This window comes from Rana temporaria, chromosome 10 (genome assembly GCF_905171775.1).
Source record: "Rana temporaria chromosome 10, aRanTem1.1, whole genome shotgun sequence".
NCBI lineage: Eukaryota > Metazoa > Chordata > Amphibia > Anura > Ranidae > Rana > Rana temporaria.
Window position 1 is genome coordinate 21,900,564 of NC_053498.1, and position 17,137 is coordinate 21,917,700.

A 17,137-nucleotide genomic window follows, 5' to 3' on the forward strand; every position below is an offset into this window, starting at 1 on the left:
AGTTCCTGCGCAGAGGCAAAATTTCACACCCGATTACTGCACAGAGGTGGAAGAAATACACAAAGGGGTTGATTTACTACCACTGGAGTTTGCAAAATCTAGTGCAGCTCTGCACAGAAACCAATCAGCTTTCAGGTTTTATTGTCATAGCTTAATTGAACAAGCTGAACTTAGAAGCTGATTGGCTACCATACACAGCTGAACCAAATTCTGAGTGCTCCAGTTTTAGTAAATCACCTCCAAAGATTCAAACAACAATACATATGCTTCTGTATTTAGAAAACCCCTGCTTATCCTGTTTAGATTTAAATTAATTATGAGTTTTTCATTTAAATGCAAAATGTCAGTGTCCACGAAATCTGTGCCAGGAAAGTCGTATGAGAATTAATTTTAATTGTCTTCTGGGTGAGGTTTCTGTCCAAGTGCCATCTCCCACATAAAAGCTACAGCCTGGGGATTGAATGGGCTGAGAGAGCAGAAGCTACTGGACTTGGTACCACCATGATAAGATATGTCCTGTTCTTTGTTCTCTTCATTGCCCTCCTGGCCACAGGTTAGGTATTTTATATTTTTATTATAGTGTAATGTAAATGTCAGTATTGTTTAAGGACCATTTGTGTATTTTATGATGTCTTTAAGCCAAACTGCAGCCAATTTGTATTATTATGTATTGAGTGGGGAAGATCGATTAGAACAAATCTGTCAAATCTTGAACACTCTCCGTGGTTGAATTTTTAAAGGTGAATACAAGGTGAAGTTGCTCCAGAGCTTAGTAAATGAGCTGATGCTCTGCTGACTTCCGTTAATGTGCATTTATTTTTATTTCTCTTGAACATGATTGGGTATTCTTTGCAAAGTGAAGCTTTACCTCATTTACTAAGCTCTGGAGCAACTGCACTTGCAGAGTGCACAGTCTATTTGTCTTTAGTAAATCAACCCCTCTGTATCTCCATGGAGGAAATTTTCATATTTTCCTACATTTTCTAACACCCACCACTTGGACAGTGACAGTGGTTACATAGTTAGTCAGGTTGAAAAACGACACAAGTCCTTCCAGTTTAACCATAAAAAATAAATAAAAATTATATCATACAATCCCATATACCCAATTCTATACCCACAGTTGATCCAGAGGAAGGTGACAAACCCCAGCAGAGCATGGTCCAATTTGCTACAGCAGGGGAAAAAAATCCTTTCTGATCCCCTGAGAGGCAATCGTATTTTCCCTGGATCAACTTTACCTATAAATCTTAGTACTCAGTTATATTATGTACATTTAGGAAAGAACCAGACCTTTCTTAAAGCAATCTACTGAGCTGGCCAGAACCACCTCTGGAGGGAGTCTGTTCCACATTTTCACAGCTCTTAGACCTTGTACACACGACCGAGAAACTCGACAGAATCCATCAAGAAACTTGGTGGGAGAGCTTTTTTGTAGAGAAAACCGGTCGTGTGTATGTTTTTCATCAAGGAAACTGTCGAGGAACTCGATGAGGTAAAAAGAGAACAAGCTCTCTTTTTCCTCGACGGAAGTCTTAATTTCCCCGCCGTGTTTCTCGTCGGGCTGGTTTTTGACGAGAAACTCGAGCGTGTGTATGCTAAGAAACCCGTGCATGCTCAGAATAAAGTGTGAGACGGGAGTAAAAGTAGCAATTGTATTGGAGATAACACATTTTTCACGCTGTAACAGACTGAAAAGTGCAAATCGTCTCTTACCAAACTTTTACTTAACACGCAGTAACATGAGATTAGCAAAAGCAGCCCCGAGGGTTGCGCCAGTGGAATCGAACTTCCCCTGCCATTGTATGTGTTGTACGTCACCTCGTTTGAGAACGAGGAGATTTTGTCTTGACGTGTGTACGCAAAGCAAGCTTGTCGAGTTCCTCAACAAGCCTAACAAGGAACTTGTTGAGGAAAACGATGTGTCTTTTCCGACGAGTTCCTCGGTCGTGTGTACGAGGCCTCACTGTGAAAAAACCTTTCCATATTTGGAGATGAAATCTCTTTTCCTCTAGACATTAAGAGTGCCCCAGTGTCCTCTGTGATGACCGTAAAGTGAATAACTCAACACCAAGTTCACTATATGGACCCCTTATATATTTGTGTTGATCATATCCCCCCTTAATCTCCTCTTCTCAAGAGAGAATAAAATCAGTTCCTCTCATTTTTCCTCATAGCTGAGCTCCTCCATGCCTCTTATCAGTTTGGTTGCCCTTCTCTGCGCTTTCTCCAGTTCCCTGATATCCTTTTTAAGAACTGGTGCCCAAAACTGAACTGCATATTCCAGATGAGGTCTAAAGCCCTGTACACACGATCGGTTTGTCTGATGAAAACAGACCGATGGACCATTTTCATCGGACAAACCGATCGTGTGTGGGCCCCATCGGTTTGTTTTCCATCAGTGAAAAAAAATTGTGAAAGAAAGAAAGTTACCGCTCCAGGTGACTTGTGTTAGGATGATCAGTATGGTCTCAGGAGATCAAGGGTGCTGGCAATGCACAAGGCAACAAATGTAAAAAGAAAATATGGACAGCCGCACTCCAAAAAACCTTGATGGTTGTCTTTATTAAAAAAAAGTGAAAAAAAATAGAACATGTTTTAAAATTTTCCTATGGATAAAAAACCGATAGAAAAAAAAGATCGTCTGTGTGGAAGTCCATGGGTCAAAAATCCACGCATGCTCAGAATCATTGAACTTAATTTCTCTTAGCACGTCGTAGTGTTTTACGTCACCACGTTGGACACGGTCGGATTTTTGACCAATGGTGTGTAGGCAAGACTGATGAAAGTCAGTTTCATCGGATATCCAACGAAAAAATCCATCGGATTAGATTCCATCAGATATCCGATCGTGTGTACAGGGCATTACTAATGATTTGTACAGGGGCAACATGATATCTCTCTCTCTCTGGAGTCCAAACCCCTCTTAATACAAGAAAGGACTTTGCTTGCTTTGGAAACCACAGCTTGGCATTGCTACCAGAAGCCCCAGATCCTTCTCCACTACGGATTTCCCCAGTTGTACTCCTCCTAGTATGTATGATGCATGCATCTTCTTAGCCCCCAAGTGCATAACTTTACATTTATCAACATTAAACCTCATCTGCCACATAGTCACCCAATTATACAGAGCATTGAGGTTGGTTTGTAAATTGGAGACATCCTGTAAAGACGTTATTCCACTGCATAGCTTGGTGTCATCTGCAAAGACTGAAATGTTACTTTTGATCCCAGACCCCGTCTTACTGAGCGGGCACCCCTGGGCACAGCCTGGGGGCCCCGCGTTCGCCTGGGGCACAATCAGGGCCAGACATTTCAAGCAATAATCCGCCGCTCTCTGGCTTTGGCACTTTTTTTATGCAGAGTTCAGCGGGAGCGTGCCAGCAGACAGCAGGGATTCGGAGAAGGTGGCCAGCGAGGAGGGGAGTTGGGTGTAAAAGCTGACCCGAAGAGATGAGGGCTTCCTCCCCCCGCTCCCAAAACTTGGATGCCTCCACCCAGTGCCGGCCCAAGACATTGTGCTGCCTGGGACCAAGAATGAAATGCTGCCCAACCCCCCCCCCCCCAGAAAAAAAAATCACGCCAACCAAAAGGCCCCCACATTCATTGTTTTATATCATGATAACTAAAGGGGACCTGTCATGGCTCTATACATGTATAAATGAGTATAAAGAGGACCTGTCATTACTCTTTACATGTAAAGGAATATCAAGAGGACCTGTCATGGCTCTATAAATGTATATAGGAGTATAAAGAGTACTTGACATGGCTCTATACATGTATAAAGGAGTATAACGAGGGCCTGTCATGGCTCTATAGATGTATAAAGAGGACCTGTTATGGCTCTATACATGTATATAGAGGACCTTTTGAGACTCTTTACATGTAAAGGAATATAAAGAGGACCTGCCATGGCTCTATAAATGTATATAGGAGTATAAAGAGGACCTGTCATGGCTCTATACATGTATAAAGGAGTTTAACGAGGGCCTGTCATGGCTCTATACATGCATATAGGCGTATAAAAGGACCTGCCATGGCTCTATACATGTATCCAGGAGTATAAAGGGACCTGTGAATTGCCGGCGGCCACAATGTCTTTTGCGCAAACTAATCAATGTACGCTAATTGTGTTTTTTTTTTTTTTGGTACCAAAAATATGTAGAAGAATACATATTGGCCTAAACTGAAGAAAATAGTTTATTTTTCTAAATTTTGGGGATATTTATTATAGCAAAAAGTAAAAAAATATATATATTTATAGCACAAAAAATATGCTGCCCCCCTAAAAGTGCTGCCTGGTACCCATGGTACCACCCGGTCCCATCGTAGGGCCGGCCCTGCCTCCACCTCCTCTCTGCTCCAGGAACCGTGCGCCGTGTGGCCCGGGCCGGAGGACAGGCTGGCTGGGAACCTGGAAGAAAGAACATGCGGAAGGTCGAGGCTGCCAAGGAGCCACTGGAAGGAGCAGAGTAGCGAGACCCCCCTCCTCTGCCTCTCAGACCCCCCTCCTCTGCCTCTCAGACCCGCCTCTCAGACCCCCCTCTCAGACCCCTCTCCTCTGCCTCTCAGACCCCTCTCCTCTGCCTCTCAGACCCCCCTCCTCTGCCTCTCAGACCCCTCTCCTCTGCCTCTTAGACCCCTCTCCTCTGCCTCTCAGACCCCCCTCCTCTGCCTCTCAGACCCCCCTCCTCTGCCTCTCAGACTCCCCTCCTCTGCCTCTCAGACCCCTCTCGTTTGCCTCTCAGACCCCTCTCCTCTGCCTCTCAGACCCCCTCCTCTGCCTCTCAGACATCCCTCCTCTATCTCTCAGACCCCCCTCTCAGGCCCCTCTTCTCTGCCTCTCAGGCCCCTCTCCTCTGCCTCTCAGACCCCTCTCCTCTGCCTCTCAGAACCCCCTCCTCTGCCTCTCAGACCCCCCTCCTCTGCCTCTCAGATCCCCTCTCAGACCCCTCTCCTCTACCTCACAGACCCCCCTCCTCTGCCTCTCAGACCCCTCTCCTCTGCCTCTCAGACCCCTCTCCTCTGCCTCTCATGAGGTTGGTGTCAGTGGGGCAGTGGATGGTGCCTTTTTTATTTTTTTATTATTTAAAAAAATATATACCGTATATTTAATTTGTACAAACAAGAAGTTATCATATAGAATTTGTCAAATAACGCTTACGGTATATTGGAAGAATGGTAAATAAAGTATGTGCGGTTCATCTGATAATAATAATTTGTACTCTTAATGTAATATTAATTGTTAAGCATGGATGAAAATTGGACCATTTTACAGTTTAACATTTTAACAATTCTAGATTCCTTGTCAAAAAAACATTCTAACTTAGTCATTTAGAGTATTTTAGAGTATGATAAAGCATAATAAAATAAGATATAAAATAAAAACAAAAATCAAAAACTAAAGAATAAAAAAAAAAAATATAAAAATAAAAGGGAAGGAAAGGTAAAGGCTGAAACTGTTGAACAGTGGAACCTTGGTTAACGAGTAACGCGGTTAACTAGCGTTTTGAAAGACGAGCATCTTTATTTTAAATCCTGACTTAGTTTGCGAGTGTTGTCTCACAAAACGTGCACGATTCAAGCCAATGGAGTGTGCAGTACCATATTTGGCCAGAGGTGTGGGGGTGCCAGTGACACTCTGAGCTACTCGAAATCACTCGGAAATACTCCGTTCCAGAGTGTTTCCAAGCATTTCCGAGTTCAGCCGAGCTGTCCCCGAGTATTTTCAAGACTCTCCGGCGCCCCCCACCTCTGGCCGCATGCAGTATTGCATGCAATAGAAGTCAATGCAGAACAAATTATCTTTGTTTCCATTGACTTCTATGGGGAAACTTGCTTTGATATGCGAGTGTTTTGGATCACAAGCATTCTCCTGGAACTGATTATGCACGTAATCCAAGGTTCTACTGTACCCATGTGTAAGAAAGTGTAATTTCAGTCTAGAGGCTATGTGAAGAATTGCGATACTTGCCAAAGGGATTTGCAGAGGGCTACGGGCATGTTGTAGATAATGTATCTCAGTTCCAACCTGCCCAGTGAATTAGAAAGGCTTTCTTATACCTTTCCATTGCTGTTAATATGCCATTGCATGACAAGCCGCAGCTGTGTGAACCGGGGGCTAAAACTCTTGATCTGATCATGTGACCCAAGTTGGCAGCTCCTCCCACTTAAAATCGACAAGTTCATTGACAGGGTCTCTCTTCAAATTTAAAGCCTAAAAATATATGTATGAAATATATTTTAATAAACACCTGGCAGTGTATATATTTAAATTTTGTGCCCAACAAAACTATAGGTTCACTTTCACATTAACAACTTTAAAATACTGATTATACCTGATAACATATGTTCATATTTACAGGCCATGGGCTAACATGTCAGGAGTGTAATACCTCCAGTGGAGCCTTCTGCAGGGGGCACTCCCATAAGTGCCCATCAGTATCAACCAGCTGCATGAAGAGGGTCTCAATAACCAAAATCGGTGAGTCAAATTAAGTGACAAAAACAAAACTGGTGAGTCAAATTTTGTAAACATAATGAATAGAAAAATAATGAATGTTCGAATGTGCAGAGGCAGACAGCTACAATTACACGCTGCCTGCCAACCCTCGTAGCTATTTTCAAGTATCTGAAGCCACCAAACATTTGTTTTGGATAAAAATGAAACTCCAGAAAACTTTTTTCTCCAAAGGGGACAGGTTCAGAAATGAAAACATTGGACTTCCACCACCTTATTCAAAAGTTATAAAACATTTCTTAATTGTAACGGTCAGGGGTTAACACCGTTTACAATATTCCATTCCACCAACCCAAGACAGCTTATCCAACACTCCGACAATCCAGCAGACACGATCCATTAGAATTCCCATTAGAATGCATTAGATGTAAAGCGCTGCGCAAACTGTTGGCGCTATATAAATCCTGTAAAATAATAATAATAATAATAATTCCCCAGAAGGACGAGACACACAGCTCTGTCTCTGTTTCAAACGAATGAATGCTTTAATGGTAAACTCTCAGATTTTTATACAGTTAGAAAGCATGCTGCAGTAATCACAGGGATAATGAAACACTCCACCCAAAACATCACACAATGGGTGCTTAACGAGTCCCCCTCAATCCACATCCCAGACAGACATTCTGGCACCGAATCTACATGAATCAATTACTATAGCTGCCATCAGGACTTTTGGAGTGTGTTAACTCACAACACATATTAGCATCAATAGAACTTTCACACAATACAGAGCTAATTAGCATAGCACAATGAAATATCTTAGGAGCCAGACTCAATTAACACCTCAACAGTCTATGTACCACATTGAATGAATCACTGTCCTGTTGACCTGTTGTGGACATAATTAACCACTTGTAATATCTCAAGTTATCCTGCAATACATGAATTATCATTATTGTCCCATCTCATGTAATTCATGATATCATTTCTCAGTCATCCTAAGCACCTACTGGACATAGGAGGACCCTAAACCCAAGAGTCATTAGTGAAGCTAGCACAGGAGTACCCCACATCCTTCAAAGTCTCTGGGTATCACGGGCCATTCCATTACAATTTTCATCCAAAAAAAAAAAATTAAAAAATGTTTTATAGAGTAGAGAAGTCAAGCTTTTATTGCTTGTAGAAATGGATGGATGGAGCTGGATCCCCAAAGTTTTTTGGATTCTCCTAATAGTGTGGGGATGGCATTGCTGCACAAGATCTTACCACTGGGCTGGTAGCGTCTGCTAGCCCTTATAGCATGCCCGAGACGACGTGACCTATCACAAAATGCGTAGGGCGGAAAGAGCGGCGTGCTGACGTCATCACCCTCATCTGCTCGATCCCTACACGGATGGGTTTACCTGTTGGCGTCCGGCCAGCGCAACAGGTTTAAGGCTGGTCATATGCTTGCTATATGTGAGTTTTTTACTGTCTGATATATATTTTAATAAAGTCATTGGTTTTACACTATCGAGGCATCTGTTTTCCTTGCATGACATGGTATAATAATTGGTGCCTATGCTGTGGAACCTGCCGATTTCCAAACATCACGAATCTTTTCTGCCTGCTGGGCGTATTACACATGCTGGTCTGGGTCCTGTAACAAGGGTCAAGGGACCATTGGCTCTGGTAAGCAGATTACCTACACTACGGTGGTGGATTTCACTTTGGTTTTATTTACTCCGAGAAGAAAGTTCATCTGACATCTTGGAACATCACTGTTTTTTTTTTTTTAAACTACAGATATATGGACTTTATTCACTTTTTTCACATTGTGATTTTGGTTTTGCTTTATTGTTTAAAGTTATGCACTCATATTGTCACTTCATTGATGGCATCTTTTTGGCTTATTTATGTTTACTTATTTCGTTTTCATCACTGATTTTATGATTTGGGTTTGGTTTGATTTACATTTGTACACTCAAAATGTTCAGTAATTTTAAGCTTAGTTCATGGTATGATCAATATTTATATATTGCGCCATTCACTCCACACTTATGGAGGAGGTGATTGAGTCACTCCCCTCCTAATTTGTGGTTCTATAATTAGCGCAGCTATATATATTTTTTCCATTTTTGTTCACTGTTTATGTTTACAGATTAGTTGCTGCTCAATAACTGGAGCCTCAGGCCGCATTTATCGTACATCTTAGCGCGGTTTCTTTTTCCAATTTTCTTATATGCGGTGTCTACTAGCCCTTAGATGTGGTGTCTAGTGTTGAGCAGAATATGCCATATTCGATTTCGCGATATATCTCGAATATATATTCGAATATTCGAGATATATTCGCTAAATTCGAATATTCGTGATATTTTATCGAAAGTAAATGATTGCGATTTTTCGCTATTGCGAATGCGAAAATAATTGCGATTTTTTGATAACTGCGGTAGGAGCACTCTGATTGGCTCAGAATATTCGTGATATTTTATCGAAATATCGCAACATGCGAATGCGATATTTATTGCGCAATTTCGAGAAATGCTGGAGGAGCGCTCTGATTGGCTCAGAATATTCGTGATATTTTATCGAAATATCGCAACATGCGAATGCGATATTTATTGCGCAATTTCGAGAAATGCTGGAGGAGCGCTCTGATTGGCTCAGAATATTCGTGATATTTTATCGAAATATCGCAACATGCGAATGCGATATTTATTGCGCAATTTCGAGAAATGCTGTAGGAGCACTCTGATTGGCTCAGAATATTCGTGATATTTTACAATACAAAATAATTGCGAATATTCGGCAAATGCGGAAGGAGCACTCTGATTGGCTCAGAATATTCTTGATATTTTACAATACAAAATAATTGCGAATATTCGGCAAATGCAGAAGGAGCACTCTGATTGGCTCAGAATATTCTTGATATTTTACAATACAAAATAATTGCGAATATTCGGCAAATGCGGAAGGAGCACTCTGATTGGCTCAGAATATTCTTGATATTTTACAATAGAAAATAAAAAGTGTTTTGCATTGGTGGTGATTCTTTACTCTATCCATCTGTCACAGCCGTTTGTCAATCAAACACCTTGAAGATTGAACACGTTCATGCTGCATGCTTTGGACTTTTTTTCACTTCACATATCAAAGACATTTTTATGATTATTTTTCTATTATTGGGACTATATTTCTTTATATATTTGTTTCACTGTGTATTTCACAAGTTATTTGCGCTTGCTTATTTTATAATTTGCCCACATGTCTTGTCACTAGACATATTTTTTATTCTTGTAGAGCGACTCCATTTTCTGTCTTGTATTAATTTATGTTGTATAACATTTTTGAGTTGCTGCTGTATTCTCCCCTTTTTTAAGGTATGCGCAATTTTTTCCTTCTTACAAAAAATAATAATATCAAACATACAAATATTCATAACATACACATACACAAAGCCCCCCCCTTTTGCATCAGAGACAATCAGAGTTCTCCTACCACAGTTATCGAAAATTCGCAATAATTTTCGCATTCGCAATAGCGAAAAATCGCAATTTTTTTTTTTCAATTTGGCAACATAATAGGATCGCCTCAGCTTAGCTACTCGGCCCAGGGTCTCTAATCATACCAGCAATGCTTTTAGACGTCGATAGGATGTGATCTGTTTTAAAAATCAAATTGAAAAAATGCGAATATTCGGAATTGCGAATATTCACCGCGAAATTCGAAATATAGCGCGATTTCTCGAATATGCTATATTCGAGTCGAATATTCGCAATGCGAATATTCGTGAGCAACACTAGTGTCTACTAACCCTTAGATGTGGTGTCTACTAGCCCTTAGATGTGGTGTCTACTAGACATTAGACACAGTGCCTACTAGCCCTTCAATTCATTGCCTACTCTTCCTTAGATATGGTGCCTACTATCCTTTAGATGTGGTGCCTGCTAGCCCTGAGACACGGTGCCTACTAGCCCTTAGATGTGATGCCTGCTAGCCCTTAAATGCGGTGCCTACTCTCTCTTAGATATGGTGCCTACTATAACTTAGATGTGATGCCTACTATCCCTTAGAGGTGGTGCCTGCTAACCCTTAAAGGTGGTGCCTGCTAATCCTTAGATATGGTGATTAATAGCCCTTAGATATGGTGCCTAATAGCCCTTAGATATGGTGGATAATATCCTTTAATTGTGGTGCCTATTAGCCCTTACATGTGGGGTCTACTGGACCTTAGATGTAGTGCCTGATAGCCCTGAGATGTGATGTCTACTAGCCCTTAGACGCAGTGCCCAATACCTCTTAAATGTGGTGCCTACTAGCCCTTAAACACACTGCCTAATAATAGCCCTTAAATGTGGTGCCTACTAGCCCTTGAAAGTAGTGCCTGCTATTCCTTAAATGTGATGGCTACTAGCCCTTAGATGTGGTACTCAAATATTAAATAAATCCCCTGCATAAGCTGTATCTGTATATCTGCAGCCCTCCCACCTCTACAGCCCCCTAAAGCACACATTTTATGCTGATATTTCTGAGCTTCAGAAGGCAGGGGGGCAGGGATCTGATGTCACACACTGCACATCATAGAGAAGGGAGCTGAGTGTAATCTGAGACCTGAGTGGAATGAAATTACAGACCTGAGTGGAAGGAAATTACACCCCACCCCCCTTTACACATCTCAAAGGGAAACATGCACAGCTGAGACTGTGCTGGAGGGAAGGAGAAAGCCACCTCCCAGGATTGATTGTTGTTGACACATACTGTCAGAAGTGATTTATGCAGATAGCAGAGGGATGGGAAAGGAGACAGAACTCACACTAGGTGTTTTGGATCAAGGAAAGAACACACTATAGAAGGATATGCTCTGTTCATTTTTCATTTCAGAAGTTTACAACTACTTAATCAAACCAAAAGCCAGCAAATAAGAGAATGTCATTGTTGGGTTTACATACACTTTAGTTGCCTTTATTATTATTATTATTATTATTTTTTTTTTTCATATAGGTGATAAATCATTTCAAAGCTTTTCCAGTGGCTGTAATGACGATGAGGATTTGTGTAACAAGGACTTTATAATGAACAGCGGAGCAGGCAATGAACAAATACGTGTTCTTACTGAGTGCTGCTACCAGGATAACTGTAATAGGTGCAAGACAAAGAGTAAGTCTATTCTCTTATGACTTCCTAGATGTTGGTATAAGTGCAAATAAAAATTGACAAGAAGAGAATTTACACTAGTGACCAGTGGCGGCTGGTGCTCAAAATTTTTGGGGGGGCGCAAAACAAAAAAAAACAAAAAAACAATTGCAGCCTCACTGTGCCCATCAAACGCAGCTACTGTACCCATCAGTTGCAGCCACTTTTCCCATTAAACGCAGCCACTGTGCCCATCAAACGCAGCCACTGTGCCATCAATTGTCACCACTGTGCCATCAATTGTCGCCACTGTGCCATCAATTGTCGCCACTGTGCCATCAATTGTCACCACTGTGCCATGCCAAACGCAGCCACTGTGCCATCAAACACAGCCACTGTGCCATCAAACACAGCCACTGTGCCATCAAACACAGCCACTCTGCCACCAAACACAACCACTGTGCCATCAATTGTAGCCACTGTGCCCATTAATTGTCACCACTGTGCCATGCCAAACGCAGCCACTGTGCCCATCAATTGTTACCACTGTGCCCATCAATTGTCACCACTGTGCCATGCCAAACGCAGCCACTGTGCCATCAAACGCAGCCACTGTGCCATCAATTGTCGCCAATGTGCCATCAATTACCTTTCTTGGGTCAGCCATCCTGCTTCCACCGTCCCTCGATGTCTTCTCCCGCCTTGGATGACGCTTCAGTTAATCAGGCTACGGGTAACCCGAACCGGTGAACCTGATTGGCTGAGACGCCTGTCAGTGTTAACCAGGGAACGCACCCCCCGTGCGTCCCCTGGATAACTATTTGGAAGCCGATTACAGCCTGAGGGCTGTAATCGGAAAGCCTATCAGGGCCACTGGCTCTGATAGGCACTTCCAAAGCCAACCAGCTGCCGTTATTCAGATGGCCGGCACTCACCAGGGGGCCGGCCATCTGAATAGTGGGTGGCAGCAACAATACATAGATTTATGCAATGCATGAATCTATGTATTGTATTCAGTGGCGGTGCAGGAGCGAGAGGGGGCGGCGCTCCTGCGCCCTCTATGGACACACCGCCACTGCTAGTGACATTAAAGTTAATAAACCCACAACAGTAAAATCAGTCTGAATACGCATGCTTGTTATACTCACTGTGGAACCTAAGGTGGTAATCCTAAGCTTTGTGCCTGCGCCAGTGCCATAAATCAGTGCCTACCAGTGCCAGCAATCAGTGCCTACCAGTGCCAGCAATCAGTACTGGCTTTCAGTTCCCATCAGTGCCGTCCATCAGTGCTGCCAACCAATGCCACCCATCAATGCCCATCAGTGCTCCCCATCTGTGACGCCCATCAGTGCCCACCAGTGCTGCCAATCAGTGCCCCCCCCCATCAGTGCCCACCAGTGCCACCTATCAGTGCCCACCAGTGCCACTCATCAGTGCCACTTATCAGTGCTTATCAGTGCCACATATTGCCACCCACCAATGCCCATACGTTCAGCATATTAGTGCAACCTAATCAGTGCCCATCAGTGCAGCTTATCAGTGTCCATAAGTGCAGCCTCATCAGCGCACATCAGTGAAGGAGAAAAAATACTTATTTACAAACTTTACTGACAGAAACTAAGAAAAACAATATAACAATTGTCATTCAAAGTGTGACAGCCATGAAAGCTGAAAAATGGCCTGGGCAGAAAGTGCCCGGTATTGTGGTGGTTTACCACTTAAGACCCGGACCAATATGCAGGTTAAGGACCTTGCCCCTTTTTGCGATTCGGCACTGCATCGCTTTAACTGACAATTGCGCGGTCGTGCGACGTGGCTCCCAAACAAAATTGGCGTCCTTTTTTCCCCACAAATAGAGCTTTCTTTTGGTGGTATTTTATCACCTCTGTGGTTTTTATTTTTTGCGCTATAAACAAAAATAGAGCGAGAATTTTGAAAAAAAATTCAATATTTTTTACTTTTTGCTATAATAAAAATCCCCCAACAAGATATAAAAAACCTTTTTTTTCCCTCAGTTTAGGCCGATACGTATTCTTCTACCTATTTTTGGTTAAAAAAAATCGCAATAAGCGTTTAACGATTGGTTTGCACAAAATGTATAGCATTTACAAAATACTGGAAAGTTTTATGGCATTTTTATTCATATATTTATTTTTTTACTACTAATGGCGGCGATTAGCGTTTTTTTGTGACTGCGACATTATGGCGGACACATCGGACACTTTTGACACATTTTTGGGACCATTGTCATTTTCACAGCGAAAAGTGCTATAAAAATGCACTGATTACTGTGAAAATGGCAATGGCAGTGAAGGGGTTAAAGACTAGGGGGCGCTGTAGGGTTTAAGTGTGACCTCATATGTGTGTCTAACTGTAGGGGGGCGGGGCTGGACGTGTGACGTCATTGATCATCTTTCCCTATATCAGGGAACAGACGATCAGTGACACTGCCACTGTGAAGAGCGGGGAAGGTGTGTTTAACCTCGCCTCTCCTCGTTCTTCAGCTCCTGTGACCGATCGCGGGACACCGGCGGCGATCGGGTCCGCAGGTCCCGCGGTCACGGAGCTTCGGACCGGGTCGCGTGCGCGCGTCGGCGGCGCGCATGCGCGACCCACGGCTGGGCTCTTAAAGGTGACGTACATATACATGCCTGTGCCCAGCCGTGCCATTCTGTCAACGTATATCGGCGTTAGGCGGTCCTTAAGTGGTTAAAATGTTTATATATCTTGCTGACTTCCTCTTATATTGAATAGGCAATGCCATGAATTTAAATTGTATACCTCATTTTTTCTTACACAATTTTCTGTGTTTTGTGTTTCAGTACCCCCTTATAATAACACTCGGAATCATCTCCTTTGCCCCGTCTGCTTGAAGTATGAGTCCTATGAGTGTAAACATAAGGGTTACATAGAATGCAGGGGCCATGAAAAGGAATGCTTCGATATTGCTGCGACTGTTCTGAGAAAAGGTAAGAGAATAAAATGTGACATAAAGGCAATATATTATATGTAACCCTAATCAGAAACAAAATGAGCTAGTCAACCTTCTGGGTTAAGGATCTGTTGATATTTATAGCCAGATTCAGATAGACTGGCTTAATATTGAGACGGCGTAGCGTATCGCATATACGCTACGCCGCCGTAAGTCAGAGAGGCAAGTGCTGTATTCACAAAGCACTTGCCTCCTAAGTTACGGCGGCGTAGCGTAAATGGGCCGGTGTAAGCGTGCCTAATTCAAATGATGAAAAGGGGGGCGTGTTTTATGTTAATGACTAGTGACCCGACGTGATTGACGTTTTTAACGAACGGCGCATGCGCCGTTCGTGGACATATCCCAGTGCGCATGCGTTGGATAGAATGCCTAAGATACGTCGAACACTGCCTACGACGTGAACGGAACTTACGCACAGCCCTATTCGCGTACGACTTACGCAAACGACGTAAAAAGATAGGCTTGTTCTGACGTCCATACCTTGCATGGGCTACGCCACCTAGGGAGCAGCTTTATCTTTACGCCAGCGCATCTCTTACGTAAACGGCGTAACTAATTGCGGCGGGCGCACGTACGTTCGTGAATCGGGGTATCTTGCTCATTTGCATATTCGACGCTGCAAACAACGGAAGCGCCACCTAGCGGCCAGCGTAAATATGCACCCTAAGATACGACGGCGTAGGAGACTTACGCTGCTCGTATTTTAGCCTAATTTAAGCGTATCTGGTTTCCAGAATACGCTTAAATTTACGACGGTGTATCTACTGATACGCCGGCGTAAACGTCTCTGAATCCAGCTATTAGATTGTCCAATTCTACACATTTTACAAACATCAGCCAGGCTGCCAAACGGTCTTGTTTTTGTTTTTTTTACGACTCAACAAATAAAGTGGTTGCAAACCTCAGACATTAAAATATTAACAAATCATATCCCTCTATCGTGTCTACTTGTCTCAGTTAAGAGCACTAAGTGCCATTTCTGTCTGCTGCTTCGTTCCTCGGCTATCAGCATGAGTCACTTTTGACCAGTTTTCCTGACACTTATGCCGCGTACACACGATCGGTCAAACTGATGAGAACGATCTGATATCTTAAAGGGACGTACATATACGCCGATCTGGAGGCATTGTGTCGAAGTATATATGCGTGAGCCGGTCCTTAAGCGGTTAAAAAAAATTGGACAATCTAAAACAATGGTGAAAACTAATTGCCTGCCTAATCTTACTTTCTTTAACTGCAGGTCATTCTTCGATGAAATATGCCAAGATGGGATGCACCACTTCACGTGGCTGTTCATTGGGACACAAAATTATCCCAGGGATCGCATTAACTGATATACACCACGTATCTTGCAAAGCAGGCTTTCCAATCACTCACTGATGAAATCTCCAGTATCTGACATCCTATTCATATTACAAATAGTACACAGAGTACTTCTTATTGTTGCCACAAGAATTGTTAAATTGTTATCTCTAGCTACGGTGATTGTCATTTTTAAAATAACAAATACATTAAACTTATCTGCTCTGTGCAATACCATTGGACCTGAACCTCCTTTTCTGGTGTCCCCCGCCGGCTCTCTCAGCATCATCTATTTGCGGTCTGCCCGGCTTGGAAGTGAGCCCTCAGGTGCGGCCACATAGGAAGCAACTTCCTATGGCGACGCACCTTCAGGCTCCCCCCCAAGATGGGCTGTGTGCAGCTATTGACACACACAGCTCGGCCCCGCCCCTACTCCCCCAGTACAACATTTTTTTTGACAGCAGCAACAGCCAATTGTGCCCACTGCTGTCTCTAAGCCTGTGAGGCCTCGTACAGACGGGCGGACTGTCCGCTGAAAACGGTCCGTCGGACCGTTTTCAGCAGACATGTCCGCCCGGAGATTTCTGTCTGATGGTTGTACACACCATCAGACAGAAATCCGCGCATACACGATACGCGGTGACGTGGCCGCGCCGTCGCCGCAACGATGACGCGGCGACGTGCGCGGCCCTGGAAGTTCAATGCTTCCACGCATGCGTCGAATCACTTCGACGCATGCGAGGGTTGGCGGCCGATCGGACATGTACGGTGAGTCTGTACAGACGACCGAACATGTCCGACGGACAGGCTTCCAGCGGACATGTTTCTTAGCATGCTAAGAAACATGTGTCCGCCGGAAAACGGTCGGCTGGACAAATGTCCGCTGGAAACCTGTCCGGTCGGCCGTACACACGACCGAACATGTCTGCTGAAACTGGTCTGCGGACCAGTTTCAGCAGACATGTTCGGTCGTGTGTACGGGGCCTGAGAGGGAAAAGAGAGTTATCACTGGGCTAGATTCAGCATTGATTTACGCCGGCGTATCTATAGATACGCCACGTAAATTCAAAGCTGCGCCGGCGTATCTTGTTTCTGTATTCAGAAAGCAAGATACGCCGGAATTAGGCTAAGATCCGACTGGCGTAAGTCTTTTACACCGTCGTATCTTAGGGTGCATAGTTACGCTGGCCGCTAGGTGGCGCTTCCGGCTTCAGCGTAGAATAGGCAAATTGCCTAGATACGCCGATTCACAAATGTACGTGCGCCCGGCG

At 43.5% G+C, this 17,137-nt stretch overlaps 1 protein-coding gene across 1 annotated transcript; it reads left to right on the forward strand.

Moving 5' to 3' along the window:
• Positions 1-437: 437 nt before the first annotated feature.
• Positions 438-16,106, forward strand: LOC120916414 (phospholipase A2 inhibitor and Ly6/PLAUR domain-containing protein-like). The gene is made up of 5 exons (XM_040327374.1): positions 438-553; positions 6,365-6,484; positions 11,441-11,596; positions 14,395-14,541; positions 15,805-16,106. The coding sequence occupies exons 1-5, from the start codon at positions 502-504 to the stop codon at positions 15,942-15,944; spliced, it is 615 nt and encodes a 204-aa protein (XP_040183308.1). The 5' UTR covers positions 438-501; the 3' UTR covers positions 15,945-16,106.
• Positions 16,107-17,137: the final 1,031 nt, after the last annotated feature.